Genomic DNA, 25,390 nt, shown 5'->3' on the forward strand with positions numbered 1-25,390 from the left:
GCCTTCAATAGACATATGTATCATTTGTAGGGGGGTCATATTTCATTACATATTTTTCATTTTCAACTCATTTAGGATGAAAAACAAGGCCATATTCTTTATCCCAGGTCCGATACTGGTGCCTGTGACCTGAAGTGCGAAGCGAGAACAGTGAACTTTCGTGACTTTTATGAAAATGTGAAGGAAATGAAGCGGAAAGCAAGAGCAGTAGACTTGCTATGCGTTTATAAAAATGCTGAGGAAGTGAAATGCGGAATGAGAGCAGTGGCTTTAGAGGTATTGGTGAAAAGATGACGGAAGTGAAGTATGATGTTAGAGCAATGAAAGAGGCGAATAATGAAGCGATGGTAGTGGACTTTACTTGTCTATGAAAAGAAGTCTGAAATAAAAGCAGTTAGCTGTAGAAGTGTTGATGATTATGACTTTACATGTACTACTAGATTTCACGGGGGCAATCTCTTCACTGCAAAACTGTGAAATAAACAATAAGTTCATCAAGTCGCCAAGTAAAACACCTTTTACCAACTGTTAACTTATTTTGTACAACAATAACTCGGGTAGCAATTTACTACTTGGAAACTCATATATGAGAAATCCACCAACACCATTATAAAACATCTGAAAATTTTTGCATCAGTTTTCAGGAGACACTTTATTAATAAAGAGGACTTTTTCGTAGCATGTCACAATCTCATTTTATCTTAAGGAACTAGTAGTCGAAGTTGACAGTCATCAATAACGGCATCCAGTTCATGTTGCCGCTAAAACTGTTCCAACCCGTGCTGCCACTTCCTGCTCGAGCTCGTGTTGAAGTTCTTCCACGCGATCCTGTCATAAATCTCCGGTTGCCTAGTAGATGGTTCCAAAATGGCATCCTATCTGAAAATACAACATCAAACAATTGACGTGATTTGAGCGAAATATCCATAATACTAAGTTTTAAAAGTGTTCAAACGTAAATGATAGGAGATAATTGATAAATGTTTTCAAGGAAACAGTGTACCAATGAATTTGTTCAACATGAACCAGAATTTAACCAAAATCTGATCAAGAAGGCCTTTCTGTCTTTTTCAAATTCATTTAACAATTTTAAAGTTATTTTTCATTGTAAATCCTCATCAAACCTGTTTAAATGGTAAAAAGTTTCACGTTCGACCTTGATAAAGCAGAATATTGCTGATTTACAAATTAAATAAGACTTTACCTCTTTATTTAAAACCTTCACCAAATACAAGACATGTGCTTTAGCTCTTTATTTAAAACCTTCACCAAATACAAGACATGTGCTTTAGCTCTTTATTTAAAACCTTCACCAAATACAAGACATGTGCTTCAGCTCTTTATTTAAAACCTTCACCAAATACAAGACATGTGCTTTAGCTCGTGTCAAACATTCTCAAGGTTAAGGAGTATATCATTAAAACACAGAAACATTTGATAAACTGCCATGAGATTCTTAGTAGCTACCAAGATAATGATCTAAACTTTCCAGAAATGTTGTGCATTTTTCTGAATACATTATATCGCAATAGATTATTTTTTCTCGATATACTTTTTACTTCCAGGAACATTTAGGCAATTGATATAAACTTTTCAGAAAAGTTCGAAATATCAAGATATTTTTTGAAAGTATCGAAATAGCTTATCTATAGCTAATAAATGGCAGCTATAGGCACATACACAAAAGGTATCGAGATAATAATGTAAACTATCGCAATAATATTTCCAAGAAACCTTCCAATTTCAAAAACTTCGCTTTATCAAGATACATTTTATGTCCCTGATTTTGTAAGTATCGCGATAGCTACCTAGCTATCTTGTGGCAGAAATATGCCACCATACCAAGAATCTACCTATCCATTACATGTTCTACCATACTGTCCCATACGACTGGGTACTTAAAATATTCCAAAAAAGCACCCCCACCCCTTTAAGAACGATCCCCTTTAAGAACGATAGCCATTTGTAAAGAAATAAAAATAAACAATTGCTGAAAACTACGTTCCACCTAGTTATGTGAAATTTCAGCGCTGGGACAATATTGCAAATGCATCAAAACAAAGATATATAACTTTTTTTTTTTTTGATAATTGTATTTTTTAAGGCGTTGGACTACCCAAAAGTGCAGGGCCCCTTTATGCAGCCCTTTTCTTCCGGAATTCAATGTTCATACATGTATCAGTAAATTAACAATTGTTTTGTAGAGTAATATACATGATTTATTTCCTGTTCAATTTCATGTAAAACAACCCTTTCTTTTTACGATTTAGTGTTGTTTGAATTTTTTTCTCAAAATGTCGGGCTAAGCTTAATACTAGCAACATGTACAAGTAAGTGGCAACCCATGTGTTTCTGACTAGAAAATTTAATTTCTTACTACATGAAATAAAAAATGTTTCCAAATAATAATTCCGATTTTGGATATTCTGTCATGGGCAACTATAATCATATACTTATATAAATTCTGTCCAAAAGCTTGTATTTCACAAGTAAATATGAACAAGCAGAAAAAAATTCCGTATTGTACCTTTTGTATTGTATGTTGCCGGACTACTTTCGTTTAATATGCATGACCTGACAGAGTTCTACAAATAGTGCACTCAAAAACTTCACTAATCGACACACATTTAAGATTTTGTTTGATAACAAAACAACAAACAAAAAGGTCGAGGTATATAATAAAAGGGTCATTACAACAGTAGCTAGGTCTGGGATTTTATATTCAGCTCTCGTAGATTTTGCAAGGACGGATACACTCAGCGCTTGCGCGCCTCGTGAGATCCGATCTAGCAAAATCCACTCGAGCCGAATACAGCATCCCGAATCCAGCTACTATTATAATAACCCTATTTTATATATAGATATACATGTCTCTAGTAATATAAATATAAATAATTTCCTAGTCTTAAAGTTGGTGTTTGCGGTCTTTCTCTCAGTTTTTAAAATTCAAATTTAAAATTGGCAATATCATTTTTCTTTCTCTTTAGAATGCCTTTATTTAAAAGATACTGTAAATAGTTATAAAATTAGCCGCACCATGAGAAAACCAACATAGTGCATTTGCGACCAGCATGGATCCAGACCAGCCTGCGCATCCGCGCAGTCTGGTCAGGATCCATGCTGTTCGCTTTCAAAGCCTATTGCAATTAGAGAAACCGTTAGCGAACAGCATGGATCCTGACCAGACTGCGCGGTCTGGATCCATGCTGGTCGCAAATGCACTATGTTAGTTTTCTCATGGTGCGGCTCAAATTATGTTAATTCACCTATGTCTAGTAAATTTGTTTTGATAAGTCGCAATCACTGGAACCCGAATTTTAATGTGTACTTTCAAGTACATGTTAAAATTTATTGTTTTGTTTAATTTCGTTTTAATAACAAGTTTTCTGTAAATAAAAGTCACAAAATATTTACATGTTATAATATTGTGATTAATATAACAGTATATGTACAGATGCAACAATGTTTTTGAAATCTTTACCAATTTTACTGTAATTACAGAAAATAATAGCTTTACCTAAAATGTTGAATTTCATGCAAAAACGTCATGCGTTTATCGTGTTCGCATTTCAAATTCGAAATATTGTAAGTATTTAACAGAAATATTAGGGCCGAAATGGTCCCAGTTTTATGCGTTACGTCAGATCAACCTGCATATCATATGATAGAAAATAAAGTTCTTGTAACTGTGAGATGTTCCATTACAAGATTTTATGTATTTTATAAAAGCTTGTTTGAAGTCTTTTGCGAACGATCCTATTTTATGCGGGCTGAATCTCATTGTGTCGAACATACCATTCTTGTCTGTGCATTATATATAAGGATAATTCACGTTTTTTTTCATGTATTAGCGCGGGATTGTTTGAGAACGAGGCAATGAATTCCTGTGGGCTTGCACAATTAGTTAAATTGGTGGAATATCAGAATTTTTTTATATATTTTTTTTTTGTTTACACGGATATACAAACATATAATATTTTGATAAAAAAAGTTCTGATGACTAAGGTTACAAGGATATGTTAATGTCTTATAAAAGCTGGTTAAACAGAAATCCGAAAGTGCATTAAGTTTATGCGGTTTTTGTTGTTGTAACTTTAATTTTGCATATGTACCAGTCAAAATGCTTTAAGTGAAAGCTTTTGTTTGGTGTAAACCTTTTGCATATACATGTAGAATTCGCAAATTATCCCAGTAATGTACTTAATGTTTTGAAATAAGTACATTTTAGCTGATTTCACTTTTTTGTTTCTTCTAATTTCAAATCAAATTTTGCGTAATTCTTCTATTGCATCCTGATTGCTGAAAAATAGTTTTTAAATCTTGCTGATGTATTGAGCGCATTCCATAGGTTAATGGGGTCAATATAAATGATAAATAACGTAAATATGTCACATTTCCGCGTTTTTTACACCACAAGTGTGTAGAAACCTACTAGCTTTTTGTGGGTCGTCCATCAACCATTCACTGTAATGTCTGAACGCTCCAAGTTGTCCGTACTGGGCTACAGCAAGTCCAAGTATACAGGATATGATCAGTAGAGTAAGGATCATACGGGACATTGTAACTGAAATTTGATACATAATATTAGAAATAATATTATTTTACACAATCAGCGACTGCAAAATAATATCATAAATACATTCGAAAGATGAACGTTGTTTTGGAAGTTTGAAGAAATCAAAGGATGTGTAAAATTAAGCACTTACCTTCAATCTGAATGAGATCCACCTTCACACTGAAGAGAAAATCTATACTACATATGTTATAGATATTTCAAAAAATGACTTGCTTTTCGTTGACAGTTGTCAGGCCACGCGTTTTGGATGTTTTTAAACACTAATTATACCGGTAAATAGCTATATATACTATAAGTTGGACCACTTAAACACTGACAGATGCATGCGTTTTCTGTATGTAAGGCTGTCAAAGGACAACTAGTTTTAATTAAAATGTCAATATCAATATGTCAGCTGTTTTTGCTCGTTAGTGCCTTCTATTGATATATCTTATTTAAAGATCATACAACACCTTGTGTGTGGGATGACAGTAAAAACAACCTTTTATAGCATCGAAAGCATCACGTCGAAATAACTTGTACCATATCACTGTATTTGAGATTGTTGACCTACCATTTTGACAATACATTTGTATATTGGATATTTAATCTTAAACATTGATTTTCACCTTTTGTTGGTAAATCATTAAATGTATGAGTCACTGCTAGTTTGTTTCCAAAGTCTCATTTGTCTAAACTCGAAAAGGAGCAACTGTATTGTTACACACACGTAAAAAGCTTTCTTACTTTACCACTACAGTCACATAAATATTATAAAAGGATATGATAGAAAAATATTTTTTGACTTAGAAGTTTCATAACTGTCGTATTTATCACATGCTTTGTAGCTCTAACTTGGAAGTTACGTAGATAAAATCCCCAGTCTTCTTATTATTACATTAGAACGGACTGTCTTGCAGACCTGCATTGAGTTTTTCTTCCATATTTTAGGACAATGCGTCACATGTAACATAAAACACGTAACATGACAAGACGGTAAATATTATTCACTGACGTCGTGAAAAAGTTTAAAAATCAAAATATATAATTGTTTTGAAAGTTGCATATTTTAACAGTTTTTGTCAGCTGACGACAGTTAATTTAAAAGAAATCGTCTTGGTTTAAACATATTTTATTTCAAACAAATTGATATGATTACAACAGAGATATTAACATTAACAACGATACAATCAATTTGAAAAGGGATACGACCGAAAGCCTAGCTTATAGAGGTCTTCTCCCGATTGAAGTGTAATTACTTATACATCTGACGGTCAAGAATATAATGTTTGAAATATGATTTTAACAATAACAAAGACATTTTCATAAGAAGTATGAAAGGAATGACGATGAGAATTGATTTGGATTAACGAATGCTGGAAGCAGATCCTGTATGTTGTGTCATGGAAAGCGTCTACTGTCCCTTATGAAATCTTGAACAGCGATGAATATTTCAGTGTTAGTATTTTCACTAAGATTTGGATCACCGTGCAACAACGTATAGAGCGTGACTGTACATAGGTTAGAGATTTTTTGGAAAAACAAAGCTCTGATATTTGTGTAAAGTGGACATTCAAAAAAGAAATGATGGTTACTTTCTATAAGGCCACAATGACAGAGAGGTGAGGGAGAAATATTTTTGCTATGTAAGTGTTGGTTTAGGGAACTGCACTCGTTGCGTAACCGAGCATGATGAATTTGCCATTTCCTCGTTCCTATATAGAAATGTGCAGGTGTTTGCGAATGTTACCACGGATTCTGTGTTTGAACGAAGATAAAGAAGGGGAATTTTGCAACTGAGGAGATAAATCATTCCATTCTCTTAAAGCCGATGGAAGAAAAGAATTATAGTAAAGTGCCGTACGAGTACGTAGTTCCTGAATGTCGGCGGCATTTCTCAAGTTGTATGTAGCTGTTTCTCCCACAGTTTGCGGAACAAGCGAAGACAAATATTCAGGTGTGAGACCATTTTTCATTTTATACAAAAGAATCAATTTGTGATGCAATCTACGTGTTTCAAGTGATTCCCAGGGAACTTCTTTATGAAGATTATGAAATGAAACAAGCTGTGTCGTTCCAGACACAATTCTAGATGCTTCGTTCTGTATTTTGTCAAGCTCCTGTTTTTCATATTGAGTGCAATTGCAATAAACAACGTCGGCATATTCGAGAATGGGTCTTATAAAGGAAAAATAAATGATTTCGAGAGATTTTCTGTCAAGTTGAAATTTAAGTTTGCGCATCAGATGGATCCTCTTCCAGGCCCGTTCTGTTATGTGTGTTATGTGATTATGCCAGGAACCATCCTCAGAAAGATAAACTCCAAGGTGTTTATGAGATGTTACAGTTGATATTTGTTGATTATTCATGAGAAGTGGAGGATGAAGTGGTTTATTTGCTTTGCGTGAGATAAGCATAGTTTCTGACTTTGATGGGTTAAATTTTACGAGTCATGTATCTGCCCAAGTAGAGATTTTGTTGATGTCAGTTTGCAAAACTTGAGCGGAGATTACAGGATGGTCAACTACAATATGAAGGCTAGTATCATCAGCAAACATGTTAATTCTAGCACCAATATCTTCAACGATATCGTTTATATAAACTAAAAAAGGAGAGGTCCTAGGATTGAACCCTGAGGAACCCCAGCCTGGAGAGAACACCAGTTAGATTTAGCACCAGGTAGAATAACAGACTGACGTCTATTTGAGATATAGTTAGAGAACCAAGACAAGAGAGGACCATCAACACCAGCTTTACGAAGTTTCAGAAGAAGACCATCATGCCAGACTTTGTCAAATGCTTTGCTGATGTCAAAAAAGACTGTTCGGATTTCAAGACCATCGTCCAAAGCTTTGCAGAAAGTGTTATATAGGTACGTTAATTGGTTGACAGTGGAATCGCCTGGTTTAAACCCAGATTGCAGATGTGAAATAAAGTTGTTTGCATTTAAGAAGTTGAACAGATACTTGAATATTATTTTCTCAAAGACCTTTTCAACACAACAAAGAAGAGATATAGGGCGATAATTGTTTGGAAATCGTCTTCATAAACTTGGTCATCATGTAAGGCAGCCGGTTAACACTGTCGGTAGAGCACTAGCCATGTAAGCGCACCCTACCGCCGCGTTCGTGCACAGGCTGACTGCACATTTTTCTCACCCTGTGACATTTCGACAAAAAACAACTTGGTGCCAAATTAGTGATCGCGGCATGCTCACTTGGTTAGTCTGACGGCGTGGAATTCGAGGACGAATTTCCAATTTGTGGGGAAGAATGTCGCGGCACAAACTTGGTCTTCTTTAGGGAAGAATATATGTCAGACAGTCAGTACAGCACTCGCTCACGGTTTCTAGCTGTGGACTTACTGCACAGTTGCGCATGTCAAACTCAATAACGTATGAAAGTGATGTCACTGAAATAACATTCCATTAAACAAGTACACGTATCTGTTACATATTTACTTGATAGTAATTTGCATCTAAGAGATTTTTAACTGAATTCATATGGTTAAAAGAGTGTCTGTGTTTTAAATCTGATTCTCTGTCAATAGTATCTTAACTTTTCATCTTCTTAAACGAAAGCTCAATAAATCATAAATTCATTGATAAAATATTTTTCTGGCTTTTGCTAGCACATACTTGTGGAAACGTTGATAACATAACCGTAAGGATAAAAATGTCTGGATGAACACATTATTTGTAAATTGACGATGCATTTAATTTAAATGAATTAAACAAACTTACAGCCAACAAAATTCCCTCTGAAAAGTGCGTTTAACGGGCCCCTAAAGCTCTACTCAAATAGCAGTTTAGAATACAGATATTAAGTGTTTTTTATGCCTAAAGTAACTTTTACATATAATTTAAAAATGTAACGTATGTTATGGATGTAACAACCACACATATTTCGATGTTATAGACGCAGCTGATTTTGAATAAGCAAAATATTTGATGACTGATGATTATTGTAACGTAGGTTACGGATGATACAATTGAAAACTTATTACAAATACAGCCATTAAGTAATGTTTGTCATAAAAACTGATAAGACAGATATGCATTTAGTCTTGTTTTCCATTATGTTGGACATAGTTTGATATTTAATCAATAGTATGATTTTTTTATATAGAAATGGAGCTTTTCGACTATATTTCCGTCACGTAATTTAATCACTGCCACAACTTCAATCTCATTTTTAATAAGGCAAACAATCTCATTAAGCTTTCAAAATATGATAGTGACCGAAAACTTGGGCTCTTTGCTGGACAGGAAACTACATGTATATGAACGGAGAAGTTACATTTGTACGGCGTTACACTCGGAATTACTAGATATATTGGTACAAAACATAAAACTACATTGCTTCGAAATGCAAATTTCCTCATGCAACGCAGAGTGAACTTACCAGATAGCAAATAACTTCACGTAACTGAAATACGTTACAACAATGTATCTTTTGTGCACAATGCATGCGTTATCAGCGTATGAAAATGTGAATTTGGACTTACCCCACCGTAACTAGAGTTTGGACATATCGTGATGAATTGCGGGATACAAAACGTAAAAATGTAAATAATGGCTATTTTTCTTATTAAGCCCATGGCTATATACTATACAAGACCAATATTCTAATATGAAACATATGTATTTGTAACGCTACATTGATGGTCGCAATGAAGTAAAATACAGATGAAAACGTTAGAATCGATGAATATTGACATAATAGCTTATATTAGTGATACATCTTTCGGTATAGTGTTGCTGCCTGTAGTTTCTGTTTCATTAAGGAATTCCCTCGGATAGGGAAAAGCCTGTCTTACATCCAGGCATGTAAGATCCTTATATTCGTGCAAAGTCAACAAATACCAAGTTAATCTATGTTCATTGAAATTATTGTTGCTATTTTTTGAAATATATTTTCAGTGCTTAAACATGGATGGCGACCTATTCACAGCAGATTTATCATCATTAAAGAGTTCAATTTGTATCGAACTTTCCAGAATTGTAATGTCATGTCCTGTATGTATCTCATTTGGGACGAAGCTGTGTTCGAAAACTAATCGACAACGTCTTAAAAGAGTAGAACGCATATACAAAAAAAAAAAAACATGCGTTTTCCATAAGAATGCTACTAATGAACACCATTTCTTGCACAAGTGAAACGGACCATGTTCTCCGAGTGTGTCAATAACGCCCGGAATTGTTTTATATTTCGTCAAAATCTCTACTTTCATTGATATTTTCTCCTTCGCAGTTGATTTGCAGTTAATCATTCTCTGTCGCATCACTTTTACTTGTACGGATTTCTTTTGGACTGCGTTCAAAATCTGTTGTTTTTGTAAGCAAGTGTAATAAATCTTTGTTGTCTTGAGCATGTTCTTGTGATATTACAACAATGTTATCTCTTCTTTTTAGATTAACATGCATTTTGCCGTCCTCAGAAACATGTATGTCATGTGATACTGGTTTCATATTATCGAATAGTTTTGTCTGATACCCCAGTTGTCCAGTACAGTAATCTAGTTTCATTTCCTTATATTTTAGACAGTCACTTTGTGACTATCGCATAAATGATATATGCCAATGCTTAACATTTTCCTGCATATGCGTGTATATTTAAAACTGTAACATTTCTTTTAAAAAATAAAAAATCATCTGGATAAATCTTAACATGCTTCGGAAGTCTGGAAACGATCAGGGCGGGGAACTTACTGCTTGTATAACAATAAATGGTCTTACTAATGGCTGACACAACTCTTCTTGTACTGAATTATGGACAAAGACTTATGCATAAAAAATAACATCCTGAAGAAATCGGATAAAAACAATTGACACAATTGCTTGACAGTGTCCAAATTGGTCACTGCACTCTATCTTCTAAATATGTATAAAGGAACACGTCTCCAAATGAAAACCAGTACATCGTGTACTAAACCGTTAAATACATACAGCAAAATATATTAGATATCAAAAACGGTCATAGCGTTGTTTGTGATGAAGTTTACAATAACCTACTCCGAACATCGCCACAAAATTTTTATCCTGCGCCAAACATCGCTTTTTTTCCGTGTATATAGTGTATTCAACCTTAAAAATCTTCACTAAAACACCGATTTAGACATTAGGATTTGGAAGGATGACAGGGAAAAGATTGATAAATATAGTCCATAAAGATATTAGCTTTGTTTTGCAATATTTTCAAAGAAATGTGGTTATAAACTTTATAACTGTCGAAATAGGCGATTGTGACAAAAAACAACAACAACAACATCTGTTCGTCCGTCTGTACGTAATTTAGGATAAAAGCTGTATTTCCGTACGGAAAAAGTCCGTGTTTTTCATTAACTTCAAATAATTGTAGAATGTTCCAAACACAAGATATTTTTAGGAAATAACTTTTATACATCAAATCTAAACATTTTAGGAAATAACTTTTATACATTAAATCTAAACATTGTCTTAACAGATATGTAAGTTGTATATTTTTTTACCGCCAACGGTTTCATCGGGGGACCGTCTCAAAATGTACCATTTTTCGTGAAGATATGCATACTTCTTCGCGTTGTCGTTTGAATTGTCGTGTGTCGCGATTCCGGCACAGTCACGACGCATGACATTTCAAGACGACAATGCGAAATATCGCTTCGCATTGTTGAGCGTCTCGTCGCGTTGGTGCGTGTCGTGTCGCATTGTCACGCGTCGCGAGCAGCAAAAAGTCAGACAGCAATGCACGACAATGCGACACGACATCGCGCTAATGCAACACGACACACGACAATGCGACACGACATCGTGACAATGCGACTCGACACACGACAATGCGACACGACAATGCGAAATATCACGCTTTTGAAAGGCGACAATGTGACACGACACTACGATATTGTTGTCATGTGTCGTGTCGCATTGTCGCGATGTCACGTCGCATTGTCATGTGTCGTGTCGCATTATCGCGATGTCGTGTCGCATTGTCGTGCGTCAACCTCAAAGCGCGACGGACGACATACGACATGGTCCAAACAGGATTCCGTACATATAACATAACCTATAGGTTTATTATCAACATCATATAAATCTATTGGCAACTGAGCCGGTGACATTTTGGGCAACTGAGCCGGTGAGATTTCAATATTTCTGTCTTACTTTTCAAGCTTAAAATCGACGTCTGTGCCGGTGAAAAGGTCGTTTTCTACATTTCACATTTATGGCATTTTCTTCCTTAATACTCAAAATACCTTAATACTTAAATTCGGTTTTCGGAACAATAGAGATTGAATAAGCAGCCATCCCTATTTACCTGTAAATGGCTCATAAGCTGTAAAATGGACCGAGAAGAAAGGCAGAAACAATCTGATCGTCGCTTCAAAATGAAAACGTCGGTAATTTGGCTTTGTTTTTGTAAGGTTTTTGCCATTTAAATTACGGGTACCGGAGCAACTTTGATCTATTCACAGTATGTATCTATTAATCATCTGTAACTGTAAGCTATATTTGGCGCATTATTTCGTTTAAAAGAAACCACCTACCTCTGCGTGTTTTTACGGTCCGCCATCTTGGATGGTCTGTGCCGACTACCAAAAAGGCTGCGTCGGATCTCGCTTACTGTGACACCGTTAAATGTCGCAAAACCGCTAAATGTCGCAACCACCGTTAAATGTCGCAAGGTTGACGCTAAATGTCGTAACCACTGCTAAATGTCGCAAAATCGTCTGCCGCTAAATGTCGCACCTTTAACGTTAAATGTCGCAAAAATTTGCCCACCGTTATATGTCGCAACACCAACGCTAAATGTCGCACTTCCTATCTGACACTATGACATATATAAACAATTCCTTGTGTAAATTTCAAAAAAATAACGTGAAGCTTTAAGCCCGACGGAAGTCATACTCATTACTCATACATTCTTGTATACTTTTTCGAGGGAAGAAGAATTAAAAGGTTTATGTTATACAAATAATTATCTTAATAATAAGTGCTGTTACGTATAGAAACAAGAGGGCCTTGGTAGCCCTAGATCGCTCACCTGAGTTCCACACCGTGCTTGAATAGTCACACAAGAAAAATGTCTGTGAAATTATTTTGTTATAGGGCCAGTGTTTTAGAACAGAAATATTATGAAGTTTCTACTAACTAAATAAGATTTGGTAATGGCGTTGTGTGTTTGTCGAGGTTGGGTATGGATGGGAGGGGGTCTATGTGTGGGGTGGGGTGGCAGAGAAAGAGAATAATGTGGGCAGGGAGAATGAGACTAAGCCAGACAATTTTAAGAACTAAAAGTAAAAAAATCAAAATGCCCACTCGTACCTGAAATAATGTACAGAGGGACACATAGGATCTTCCTCCGCCATTGAAGCTGGATAGTCGCCTTATGACTTTAAATGTAAACCCCCAACAAAGAAATAGAACCCATGACTGATTAATAGAAAATCTTCGTTTTCTACAGCTGCACTGGTACAAAACACAGTAACACTGTTTAGGTTAACTGGCTGCGGGTATATAATAAGTGACACAGACAGGTTTAAGTCTCTCGTGTGCATCCCATTATATGAACAAGCTTAACAAGATCGGTGCAGTTCACATTACTCGCATGTGCATCAGATTGCGATTAAATGTCTTTCAACCTATCGGAATTCGATCCTTTGACGGCAAGGCATTTTTAATGTCGCATATATCTTAAATTTTCCCATTACAAATATATATTTGCTTTTACTGAAATGAAACAGATTAGGCTCGACTGGGCTTGTTTTGCCTATATATTTGATAGAAGCCACTCGCTTTTTATGTGTCCGAAGGGATGTATTAATTTATGACCCCGGTGTCCATCTGTCCGATCTCACATTTGCATACTTAGGTGGCTATACGAACAATAGGTAACTGTACTTTTTCTTTGATGTCATTCATTCCGTAAGTCTTTTATGTGGCTATTTTTCTCTTACGTGGCTAAAAGAACAATAGAGAGAACAAAAGAGTAGCCACATAAGTATCCATATGTAGGAACTTCCGTCCGCTCTGTAACTTGTGAACCCCTTGAAGGATATCGAAGAAACTTGACACAAATGTTCACCACATCAAAACGACATGCAGAGCGCATGTTTTGGATGGCTCGCTTCAAGGTCAAGGCCGCACTTAGGGGTCAAAGTTCATATGACTTTGTTTCATGTCCGCTCTGTAACTCTTGAACTGCTTGACGGATTTTTAAGAAATTTTGCACAAATGTTCACCACATCGAGACGACGTGCAGAGCGTATGTTTTTTTGATGGCTCGCTTCAAAGTCAATGCCACACTTGGGGGTAAAAGACCATATACTCGGGCGTATATTGCTCCGCATTGCGGTGCTTATATTATCTCTTGTTATATTTGATATCGTGAAGGTAAGTTGTTGGCAACTGTTTAAAACTAATGTTATATTTTAGTAAAGTACGGTTGTATGTATAGGACGCTCACTTATGTTGTTTTTTCACTTATCACGAGCAATCGAAGTAAGGTGTCGTGCGATCGAAATTAGGAGTCGAGCGCTCGAGATAAGATTACGTGTAACTGAGATGAAAAGTCGTGAACTCGAGATAAGAAGTCGTGCTCTCGAAAAGAGTTGTCGTGCAATCGAGATTTGATGTCATGAACTCGTGATTAGATGTCATACTATCGAAACACGCCAATACGACACACGACAATGTGACACGACGCGCGACATTGATCCACGATGTCACGTCGTCGTATTGTAACCCGTCGTATCGTGTGTCGAGCGTCGCACTGTTGAGCATTATGTTGTGCAACAGGCCCGGATCGTGGCCCGGGTCGAGCCCCCCCCCCCCCCCCCCCCCAACACACACCGCAATTGGCTGAAAAGTTACCTATACCCATCAAAGCTGCATCCAACTATTTTGAAATAATATTTTCTCAAAATTTAGACCCAAACTGCCCACTAGAGGCCAACATACTTATATTTCAAAATTTCCCAGGAGAACCCCTGACCCCCTTTAAATGAGGGGAGTACCCTTCCATTACTTAAAATTAAGACATAAAATGCACCAGAGGCATTTCATACCTGTATTTCAAAATTTCTCATGGGGAGAGCCCCCCTGACACACTCTAAAATGACAGGGGTACCCCCTCCCATACATCAAAATTTATAACAAAAAAATGCACTAGACACAAAGCGTTCCATACCTGTATTTTAATATGTTCCAAGGTGTGTGTGTGGGGGGGGGGGGGGGGGGGGGAGGCTAAACCCCCTAAAATGCGGGTGAGTACTCATCCAGTACCTCAAAAATTAGACCAAAACATTTCATTCCTGTACTTAACCCCCCCCCCCCCCCCACTCTCCCACCAACCAATACGAACAGAGGCCCCCCTCCCGTCTACCGCACCTCGCCGGTGACGCCTTAACTGGTGCGCCCCCTCCACCCCAAACCCCCACCATCTACTATTTCTGGATCCTGTTGTATAATGAATTCCTTCCAGGTCGACGCAAGATATGCAATACGACGCGCGAGGTTAATGTCTCATCAGCTAAACATTGAATTACGTAGTCCTGAAATAATTTTAGCGCTGTGGCGAGTACCGCGTTAGTGCTAAAAACCTTTAAAATAATATTAAATATATAACGTACGTATGGCGCGGGACCATTGAAAAGCAAACGTGCAGTTCAGAACGGTATGTCAAGGATAGAGTTTTTCAAATAAGCTTTCAGCTTCCTACTCAATCCTGTATGCCTTTTTGACATATGTACATGTTGTAAATGAATTGTGATTAATAAAATATTGTTTAAACCAACGGTATGTCATTTCAGCCCTCATTGCATACTCATGCATGCAAGCATGCACTCACCCAATCTTGTCTCTAAGTTGTAAAGACTCTTGAACTCACCTTATTTTGCTGTGCGACATTTAGCGTTAGTGTTGCGACATATAACTGTGGGCAAGTTTTTGCGACATATAACGTTAAAAGTGCGACATTTAGCGACAAATGATTCTGCGACATTTAGCGGCGGTTGCGACATTTAACGTTAACCTTGCGACATTTAACGGCGATTGCGACATTTAGCGGTGTTGCGACACTTCACGGTGCCACACTCACGACAGTGTTTTTGACAGGTGCGCGTCACAACACCAGAATTAAAGATACTGTTGTGTTTTTTTTTAGTTCTATACTCGTATTACAAGCAAAATATATAACATTTAACATCAAAGATATTAATTGTGTACAGCAATATTAGAGAGAAAAATAAGTTGACTCAGATTCAGTCCAGTTTATACGTGATGCGAGTGTTTACTGTACCGATAAGGGGCAGTGTTTGGATCTAACACTCACATGTGTAGGCATATACGTTTCTGTCTTGAATTATGGCGTTTATTATTCTTATCGTTTTCGACACTGACGCAACGCTGAAACATGTGTGTGAATACTAAAATGATATATAAGCGTTTCATCAACGTGTGAACTTCTCTTTTTTGGAATAAAGGACATACACGTGTCTCAAATAGATATTACCTGATTTCATATTTTGGTAGTAAACCTACTCAAGAAAAAGTTGTCATTTATGAGAAGTGTGCACTGAAATAGAAATGTCGCCTAGAGATAGTATTGCATTCAGGTTTCTCCTTGATGTATTTGTTCGGTTCGGGAAGGACGAAAAAAGTTAATTTGTTTTGGCTGGGAAGAAGGTAGAAAGGGAATAAGCCGATAGATTATTGATTTTTCCTGGGAAGAAATCATTGCTCCAGGATCGAAAACTTCTTCATGTTATCCCACGGCTGAAGGAATCAACGCATAATACTAGAGGATCCAGTATATATATATCAGTTAGAGTCCGAAATAAATTCTGTAAAATAATAAACTATAAGCAACAAGTGAACAGCACGTCGAATTTTCGCAGTGTCCATCCCGTCATATAATATATGATATACATGACGTGGATTCATATTTTCACAAAGGGCTGTAAAGGAGCATGTCTTCAAATTAATGTCAGTTGTTTAGACATTTAAAGAGCGCTTTGTTTGTTGTTTATTATACTGAAGGTGATTCGGCGTGGTAGATTTAAGTTAATAAACTCGACCACACGGCCCTTGACAGCTGCAAAAAACAATTCATCCAAACGACCCTTTTTGTAATTATAATACATCGAAGTTTATTTAAACTATTAATTTGTAGAAATGATAATACATTTTTAATTATTATTAACTATGCGCGTAAAAGGTCTTGCTATACCTGGAAAATAAAGTCTTTACTTGTAATTTGTTTGTTTTGTTTTTTTCTTCTTCTTCTGTTTTCAGTGTTGTAACATGAAATATGGAATCCAGCTCATATCTGCACTGTACCTATTCTCGGCAGAAACAGACACCTCTGGCTGAGGTTTAACATGTTGGCCCGGTGTTCCAGAAACAGACACCTCTGGCTGAGGTTTAACTTGTTGACCCGATGCTCCAGAAACCTGCGCGCCATCGGTCCTTGACATATAACCTTGGTTGCCTAGTAACTGATTCCAAACCAACATCGTGTCTGAAAAGAAAATACACTAGGTAATTTACAGCCTGTCAAACTAAAAATGTTAAGCGTAAAAAGTGATGGAATTCACCAATAGTACACGTGGGAAAAACTTTAGCCAAGTGGTCTGATAAAACAACTTACAAATATCCATCAAGGACGGCTGGCGGTAACCCGATGTCTCCGTGGATTCTGTCGCGGGCTCTGCTGCGGACTCAGCGGCTGCTTCAGAGTTTCTTTGTCCCCCAGCGACGTTTTGCCGAGAGAATCCATACCCTCCGAACGCTCCAAATGGCCCGAAACCTATGAAAGGCTGAAAACCCAAAACCTGTCCATTCTCACCAGATTGTCTGTGCTCTTCAAACATTCCCATTTCCCCAGATTGTCCGAGACTTCCAAATAGTTCACCCTGTCCTGTAGACAATTCTATCATGCAGGCAAAAAATACTGATATATGGGTGTTCGTGAACATACTTCTGAAACTGAAACAAATAGAATATAAATAACTAAAGTTTTCAAACATTCGAAATGAAATATAGTGGCCATACGCAATTTTTAGAACAGCACTAAATGCACAAAAATCGTAACAGTAGCAGAACACTTTTTAAATATTTTATATTTAAAAAAAATCACAAACTTAGTACACGTGTACATACTGATCTTGTACAAAAGGCCTATGTCCATGTTTTTAAGATTTGTTTCGTTTACTATTTCCCTTTATTTTTATATCAGAAATAAATACAAATTATGAATGAGTTATGTACAAAACACTTGATAACCTGCTATCCCGACGCCCGATAGACAAATAGCCCCGATGGAAAAATAACCCCTACGTCTTTGTTTTTGAACAATTTGTGAAAACCTTAATAATTTGGTTTAATAGATGGGTCTTTTTGGAGCATCTTTGTGGAATTTTCGCGTTCTACATTTATTAGCCGTTCAACAATAAGACTGTCGAAAATGACCGCTAGTATTGTCGCTGAATATAGCAACTGGCTTTCATAGACCATCCATTATAACTGCGATGCTTATGAATACCTTTGTATGTAAAACTGAATACATTTTTAGAAATGATTTCAAGAGGTTTTGTCAAAATATGACTATACCAGTATTCCTTCAAACCCTGACTGAAATTCAACCAAGAATCCGCGTTTTTGCTAACTATGAAAAGTAGCAAATGATATATGTATACTTTCACTCCTTTTTTGCAAGACTAAAAAGTTGTTTCTGGTAGTCAATCCCTTTAAACAGGCTTAATAAATTGATTGTTTAATTTATAATGTCATATCATAAGACAGAATCGCATCTTCAATGCATATCTTGTATCGAAATGCCGTTTCAAAGTTCAGTTATTACCCCTTGTAAACTATTTGTCATCATGCTTTTAATTAAATGATGTAGATTAGTTCAGGTGGTAGGGGCTCGAACTAGGTCGAAAACCTTCCAGATATGGTCAAAATAGTGAAATATTCTAAGTTTGAATACTTCCCGGTCACCTTCTATGACCTGTCCCCAAAATGTAGACCTATCCAGGTACCCAATCTTGGTCAGACTCATTACTACACGTTCATGTAGGGTTTGTCTATATTTCCTTGCCATATGGGCTCAAACTAGGTCGAAAACCTTCTAGACTTAAACATGGTTTAAATAGTGATATTTTTTTTATGAGCACACGTTGCCTGCTCATCTTAATCATATGACCCTGTAGGGCTACCCGATGGATACACCGGGTACCTAATCTTGGCCAGGACCTATGCATCAACGTAAACTATTGTAGTTAGCAACTCGAAATTTCGAGATACGTAACTCGAGCTTTCGACTTAATAACTCGAAATTTCGAGATACGTAACTCGAAATTTCAAAATATTAACTCGAAATTTCGAGTCAATGAATAACATACGCCTGGCACCAATGCTCTTCCGTAGTTCACAAACAAACGAACTGGTACTATAAATTTTAGCATACAGAACGTTTTGTTTCTACACCGAATATGAAGATTTTAAGTTCTTACCGTTTGTAAAAAAAATGTTAATTATATGTATTCGATGACTTCTCCTTGAACAAAGTTGAGTAAGTAATTGTTGAAATAGTGGACAAAGTCCGAGATCTCTCGTATAGGAGTCATTGTTAAAACAGCGGTCAAAGTCAGAGATCACTTGTACATGAGTCATTGTTAAAACAGCGGTCAAAGTCAGAGACCACTTGTATACGAGTCATTGTTAAAACAGCGGTCAAAGTCTGAGATCACTTGTATAGGAGTCATTGTTTAAACAGCGGTCAAAGTCAGAGATCACTTGTATATGAGTCATTGTTAAAACAGCGGTCAAAGTCAGAGATCACTTGTATAGGAGTCATTGCTAAAACAACGGTCAAAGTCAGAGATCACTTGTATAGAAGTCATTGTTAAAACAGCGGTCAAAGTCAGAGATCACTTGTATATGAGTCATTGTTAAAACAGCGGTCAAAATCAGAGATCACTTGTAAAGGAGTCATTGTTTAAACAGCGGTCAAAATCAGAGATCACTTGTATAGGAGTCATTGCTAAAACAACGGTCAAAATCAGAGATCACTTTTATAGGAGTCATTGTTAAAACAGCCGTCAAAGTCAGAGATCACTTGTAAAGGAGTCATCTCTCCTTGAACAAAGTTGAGTAAGTAATTGTTGAAATAGTGGACAAAGTCCGAGATCTCTCGTATAGGAGTCATTGTTAAAACAGCGGTCAAAGTCAGAGATCACTTGTACATGAGTCATTGTTAAAACAGCGGTCAAAGTCAGAGACCACTTGTATACGAGTCATTGTTAAAACAGCGGTCAAAGTCTGAGATCACTTGTATAGGAGTCATTGTTTAAACAGCGGTCAAAGTCAGAGATCACTTGTATATGAGTCATTGTTAAAACAGCGGTCAAAGTCAGAGATCACTTGTATAGGAGTCATTGCTAAAACAACGGTCAAAGTCAGAGATCACTTGTATAGAAGTCATTGTTAAAACAGCGGTCAAAGTCAGAGATCACTTGTATATGAGTCATTGTTAAAACAGCGGTCAAAATCAGAGATCACTTGTAAAGGAGTCATTGTTTAAACAGCGGTCAAAATCAGAGATCACTTGTATAGGAGTCATTGCTAAAACAACGGTCAAAATCAGAGATCACTTTTATAGGAGTCATTGTTAAAACAGCGGTCAAAGTCAGAGATCACTTGTAAAGGAGTCATTGCTAAAACAGCCGTCAAAGTCAGAAATTACTTGTTTAGGAGTCATTGCTAAAACAACGGTCAAAGTTAGAGATCATTTTTATAGGAGTCATTGTTAAAACAGCGGTCAAAATCAGAGATCACTTGTATAGGAGTCATTGCTAAAACAACGGTCAAAGTCAGAGATCACTTGTATAGGAGTTATTGTTAAAACAACGGTCAAAATCAGAGATCACTTCTATAGAAGTCATTGCTAAAACAACGGTCAAAGACAGAGATCACTTGAATAGGAGTCATTGCTAAACAACGGTCAAAGTCCGAGATCACTTCTATAGAAGTCATTGTTAAAACAACGGTCAAAATCAGAGATCACTTGTAAAGGACTATTTGCTAAAACAACGATTGCTAAAACAACGGTCAAAGTCAGAGATCACTTTTATAGGAGTCATTGTTCAAACAGCGGTCAAAATCAGAGATCACTTGTATAGGAGTCATTGCTAAAATAACGGTCAAATTCAGAGATCACTTCTATAGGAGTCATTGTTCAAACAGCGGTCAAAATCAGAGATCACTTGTATAGGAGTCATTGCTAAAATAACGGTCAAATTCAGAGATCACTTCTATAGGAGTCATTGTTAAAAGAGCGGTCAAAGTCAGAGATCACTTGTAAAGGAGTCATTGCTAAAACAGCCGTCAAAGTCAGAGATCACTTGTATAGGAGTCATTGCTAAAACAACGGTCAAAGTCAGAGATCACTTCTATAGGAGTCATTGCTAAAACAGCCGTCAAAGTCAGAGATCACTTGTATAGGAGTCATTGTTAAAACAACGGTCAAAATCAGAGATCACTTTTATAGGAGTCATTGTTAAAACAGCGGTCAAAACCAGACATCACTTGTAAAGGAGTAATTGCTAAAACAACGATTGCTTAAAGAACGGTCAAAGTCAGAGATCACTTGTGTAGGACTCATTGCTAAAACAGTGGTCAATGTCAGAGATCCCTTGTAAAGAAGTCATTGTTAAAACAGCGGTCAAGGTCATAGATCACTTGTATAGGAGTCATTATAAAACAACGGTCAAAGTCAGAGATCACTTGTAAAGGAATCATTGTTAAAATGGCGGTCAAAGTCAGAGATCACTTGTAAAGGAGTCATTGTTATAACAACGGTCAAAGTCCGAGACCTGTAGGGTAGGAATTAGCGTTGAAACAAGGGTCAAACTCCGAGACCTCTCGTATAGTATTTAGCGTTGAAACAAGAGTCAAAGTCCGAGACCTCTCGTATAGGAATTAGCGTTGAAACAAGGGTCAAAATCCGAGGCCTCTCGTATAGGAATTAGCGTTGAAACAAGTCAAAGTCCGAGACCTCTCGTATAGGAATTAGCGCTGAAACAAGAGTCAAAGTCCGAGGCCTCTCGTATAGGAATTAGCGTTGAAACAAGGGTCAAAGTCCGAGACCTCCCGTATAGGAGTGAGACGCTCTACCTCTGTTATCCCGATAAAGTCTGAATATTGAGGTCACGTGACCGATAATAAAATGTCATGTAATTGCATCAGCTAACAAAAACTCACAATATGCAGTATTACAGCAGTATTACAATATGCAGTATTACAGCAGTATTACAATATGCAGTATTACAGCAGTATTACAATATGCAGTATTACAATATGCAGTATTACAGCAGTATTACAATATGCAGTATTACAATATGCAGTATTACAATCAAATTCGACAAACAGATTTGAAAATAAGTTTAAGAATATAGCAAAAAACCATTTACCTTTGCATCTGTGAACAGTTTCAAACTAAAGACCTGAATGATTATATTCAGGTCAAATGTTAGGAAAATCAAATCTAACAAACGTCCATCTGACATAAAAGTTAATTATTGTACTAAATCCAAATGTTGGAGAGGCTAAGACATTTTTGTTGTTAGGTTTACGCTGTTATTGGTTATGGGTGTAGCGATTCCTGATGCTATAAACATGTACATATGTCTCTAATAGATAAAGAATAGCTATATTCACCATGTGTTGTAGACAAACTGTAACGTCGATCAGTTGTATTATACGGGGATCAAACTCACGACTTCTTAAAAGCTAGCAAGCAATTGACAGCAAACTCGTATCAAAGTAAAATTTACCGATTTTAAAGTATCACGTACTGACCTTAAAAATCCCAGCTGGATGAGCCCTTCGCTTGCAAAAAACAGATATTCGTTCCGGCAAGTATTTAACTACAGTGTTTCGGGACCCATAGAGATGAATATTTATTGCAATTTGTCTATAGTACCATGATCCATTTAGATTTTCGTAACACCAATCTGATACACAACCCAAATCAGATAGATATCGGATATCGTCATAGATATCTGTCCGATATAAAACTATGATCGAATTGGTCCGACTTGAAACCGATGGGCAAAACGACTACATGTATAAATACAAATAATGTTCGTCCAGTAAGAGTCTTCGATCGTCTGTAAACCACGGATGGTTCATCGTTAACATGCTTGGGAATTTAACCAAAGTTTATCAGGCGGACCTTGCTTTATTTATAAGTGCACTTTACAATACAATTATATAACTAAAGCAGTTAAGTATAACAGCAGTTTAACCTCATAGTGACATAGTGAACTAGGCGAAGAGTTTTTAGTTAACTTGGCACTAATTATGATCGTCAAAGTCACTGCAATGAGACTGTTAATGTCCAGAAGACAAATGGAGATGGTCATTTTAACCCGTTTTTGTAGTTCACACCACTCTTCTTCAAACACTGATACTTAATTACATGTATCATGTTCCCGTATTTGAAATATACTTCAAAGGGGTTAAGTAATTAAATATTTGCATTTTTGCGAGTTGAGTCGGCACTTTAATAAACAATAAAAATTTTAACCAACATTTAGACTGGGTGGCTTCAACAGAGAAAAACAATTTATAATTACTATTTGTTAAGAAAAAAGACAAGTTTGCTTATTATAACAAGGGCAGTACTTTTTATATTTGGCCATTTGTACAATAGTTCCAAAAAACTATGTTCACATCTGAGAACCTAGGTTTTCGAATAAGATGACACGTTTTCCGAAGAACTTTGGTTTTCAGGTTCAAGAGGTGTACAATAATTAACAGAACCTAGATTATTTTAAGAAATTGCAGGTTCTTGACGAAGAACCTAGATTCTCAGTTCAGGTATTAAGTTTTTCAGAGACTCGTGTTTTTAAACTGCAGTATGCACAATTCCGTTAATCCCAGTTCTTTATGAACATTTTTGACGAGTAACTCAGAGGAATGTTTTTGAAAACACATTATGATAAACAAAAGGGTTATAATAACCCTGGATCGCTCACCTGAATAATATGAGCTACATGTTTCAAATGTCAAACTGATGCTAAAATATTAAGAAAGTAGGTCAGTAGGTCACATTCACTGTCACTGAAAGTCAGTTTTAAGATCGATGTGCAAAACTGTATATGTCATTCAAATTTATTTCATGGCTGTATCTTAAAAAAAAACAAGAAAGTAGGTCAGTAGGTCAAGGTCACAGTCAAGTGACCCTTAATTACTTGGGGTCATCAGGTAATTATAACTAAACAGTCTAGGAAATATGATCAGATAATATTTGAAGTATTTTTTTCCTATATAACTCGTATAAGAAATAAGTGACCTCGGGGCGGGGCTTAAGATGGACCCTGGGTCATGACTTGAACAATCTTAGTAGAGGACCACTAGACAATGTCACATGTAAAATATCTAAGCTGTGTGCCTCTTGGTTTCAGAGAAGAACATTTTTTATGTTTTTCCTATATAACTCTATGTAAATTCAAGGGATCTCGGGGCGGGACCAGTATTGACCCTGGGATCATAACTTGAACAATCTTGTTAGAGAACCACTAGGCAATGCTACATATCAAATACCAAAGGCCTAGGCCTTGAACTTTCAGACAAGATGATTTTTAAAGTTTTTTCCTATATATGTAAAACTTGGGACCCCCAGGGCAGGGCCTCTTTTCACCCAGGGGCATAATTTGAACAATTTTGGTAGAGGATCACTAGGCAATGCAACATACCAAATATCAAAAGCCTAGGCCTTGCAGTTTCAGGCAAGAAGATTTTTTAAAGTTTTTTCCAATATAAGTCTATGCAAAACTTAGGACCCCCGGGGCGGGGCCTCTTTTCACCCGAGAGTGAAAATTTGAATAATCTTGGTAGAGGACCACAAGGCAATGCTACATACCAAATATCAAAGGACTAGGTCTTGTGGTTTCAGACAAGAAGATTTTTAAAGTTTTTTTCCTATATAGGTCTATGCAAAACTTGGGACCCCCGGGTGGAGCCTCATTTCACCCCAGAGGCATAATTTGAATAATTTCATAGAGGACAATTAGATGATGTCACATGCCAAATATCGATGCTCTACGCCTTGTGGTTTTGGACAAGAAGATTTTTTAAGTTTTTCCTTTCGGTTGCCATGGCAACCAGAGTTCTGTGTGGAATTCAATTCTTTGAACAATTTTGAAAGGGAGGCAACAAGGATCATTCCTGTGAAGTTTAGTGTATATCTGCCCAGTGGTTTTGAAGAATATTTTTTAGAAATTATTGACGGACGGACGACGGACGTCTCACGACGGACATCGAGCGGTCACAAAGGCTCATCATGAGCCTTTGGCTCAGGTGAGCTAAAAATGCTTTCAATCTGAGAAGTTAAAATGAAAAGCTAAGAAAACATAAAATCTGAGTTGAGAACCTAGAATCCCTTTTGGGAACCTTTGTTTGTTTTGGGTTTAATGCCGTTTTCATAACAGTATTTCATTTATGTAACGGCGGGCAGTTAATGAAGGGATTTTAATATTACTTGGCACAAATGTACCTCATAATAAGACGATGTGTCATGCACAACTTTCAGACCCCTAGCTCAAAGGTCAAGATCACACTTAGCAGTCAAATGTTAACATAGCATGAACAGGGTCTGTTTCGTGTCCGGTCCATAACTCTGACATTCATTAAGGGATTTTAATATCACTAAGCACAAGTTTCCTCATGATGAGACGACGTGTCATGCGCAAATCCCGGACCCCTACCTCAAAGGTCAAGGTCACAATTGGGGGTCAAAGGTCAACAGAGTTTTTTTCCTGTCCCGTCCATAATTCTGCCATCCATGAAGG

At 36.8% G+C, this 25,390-nt stretch overlaps 1 protein-coding gene across 2 annotated transcripts; it reads right to left on the minus strand.

Moving 5' to 3' along the window:
- Positions 1–198: 198 nt before the first annotated feature.
- LOC123527385 (uncharacterized) lies at positions 199–5,039 on the minus strand. 2 transcript variants are annotated; one of them, XR_006681724.2, is made up of 3 exons: positions 4,707–5,039; positions 4,433–4,564; positions 199–879 (listed from the first exon to the last, which is right to left on the minus strand). XR_006681724.2 is itself a non-coding variant. In XM_045306790.2 (2 exons), exons 1-2 carry the CDS (start codon positions 4,578–4,580, stop codon positions 710–712), a joined length of 318 nt encoding a protein of 105 aa, XP_045162725.2. In that variant the 5' UTR covers positions 4,581–4,687; the 3' UTR covers positions 199–709. The 2 variants fall into 2 exon arrangements, 1 of the variants encoding a protein (XP_045162725.2); XM_045306790.2 differs by lacking the exon at positions 4,707–5,039 and having other exon boundaries at positions 4,433–4,687.
- Between the last annotated feature and the right edge of the window lie 20,351 nt (positions 5,040–25,390).

The sequence above is a fragment of the Mercenaria mercenaria genome, chromosome 14 (assembly GCF_021730395.1).
Source record: "Mercenaria mercenaria strain notata chromosome 14, MADL_Memer_1, whole genome shotgun sequence".
Taxonomy (NCBI): domain Eukaryota; kingdom Metazoa; phylum Mollusca; class Bivalvia; order Venerida; family Veneridae; genus Mercenaria; species Mercenaria mercenaria.

Excerpts from the sequence above, each read along its gene's own strand:
- LOC123527385 (XM_045306790.2), bottom strand. The coding sequence starts at position 4,580 with ATGTATCAAATTTCAGTTACAATGTCCCGTATGATCCTTACTCTACTG. Across the intron at positions 880-4,432 it reads GGACGACCCACAAAAAGCTA|ATAGGATGCCATTTTGGAAC; the intron begins GTAGGTTTCTAC and ends TTGTATTTTCAG.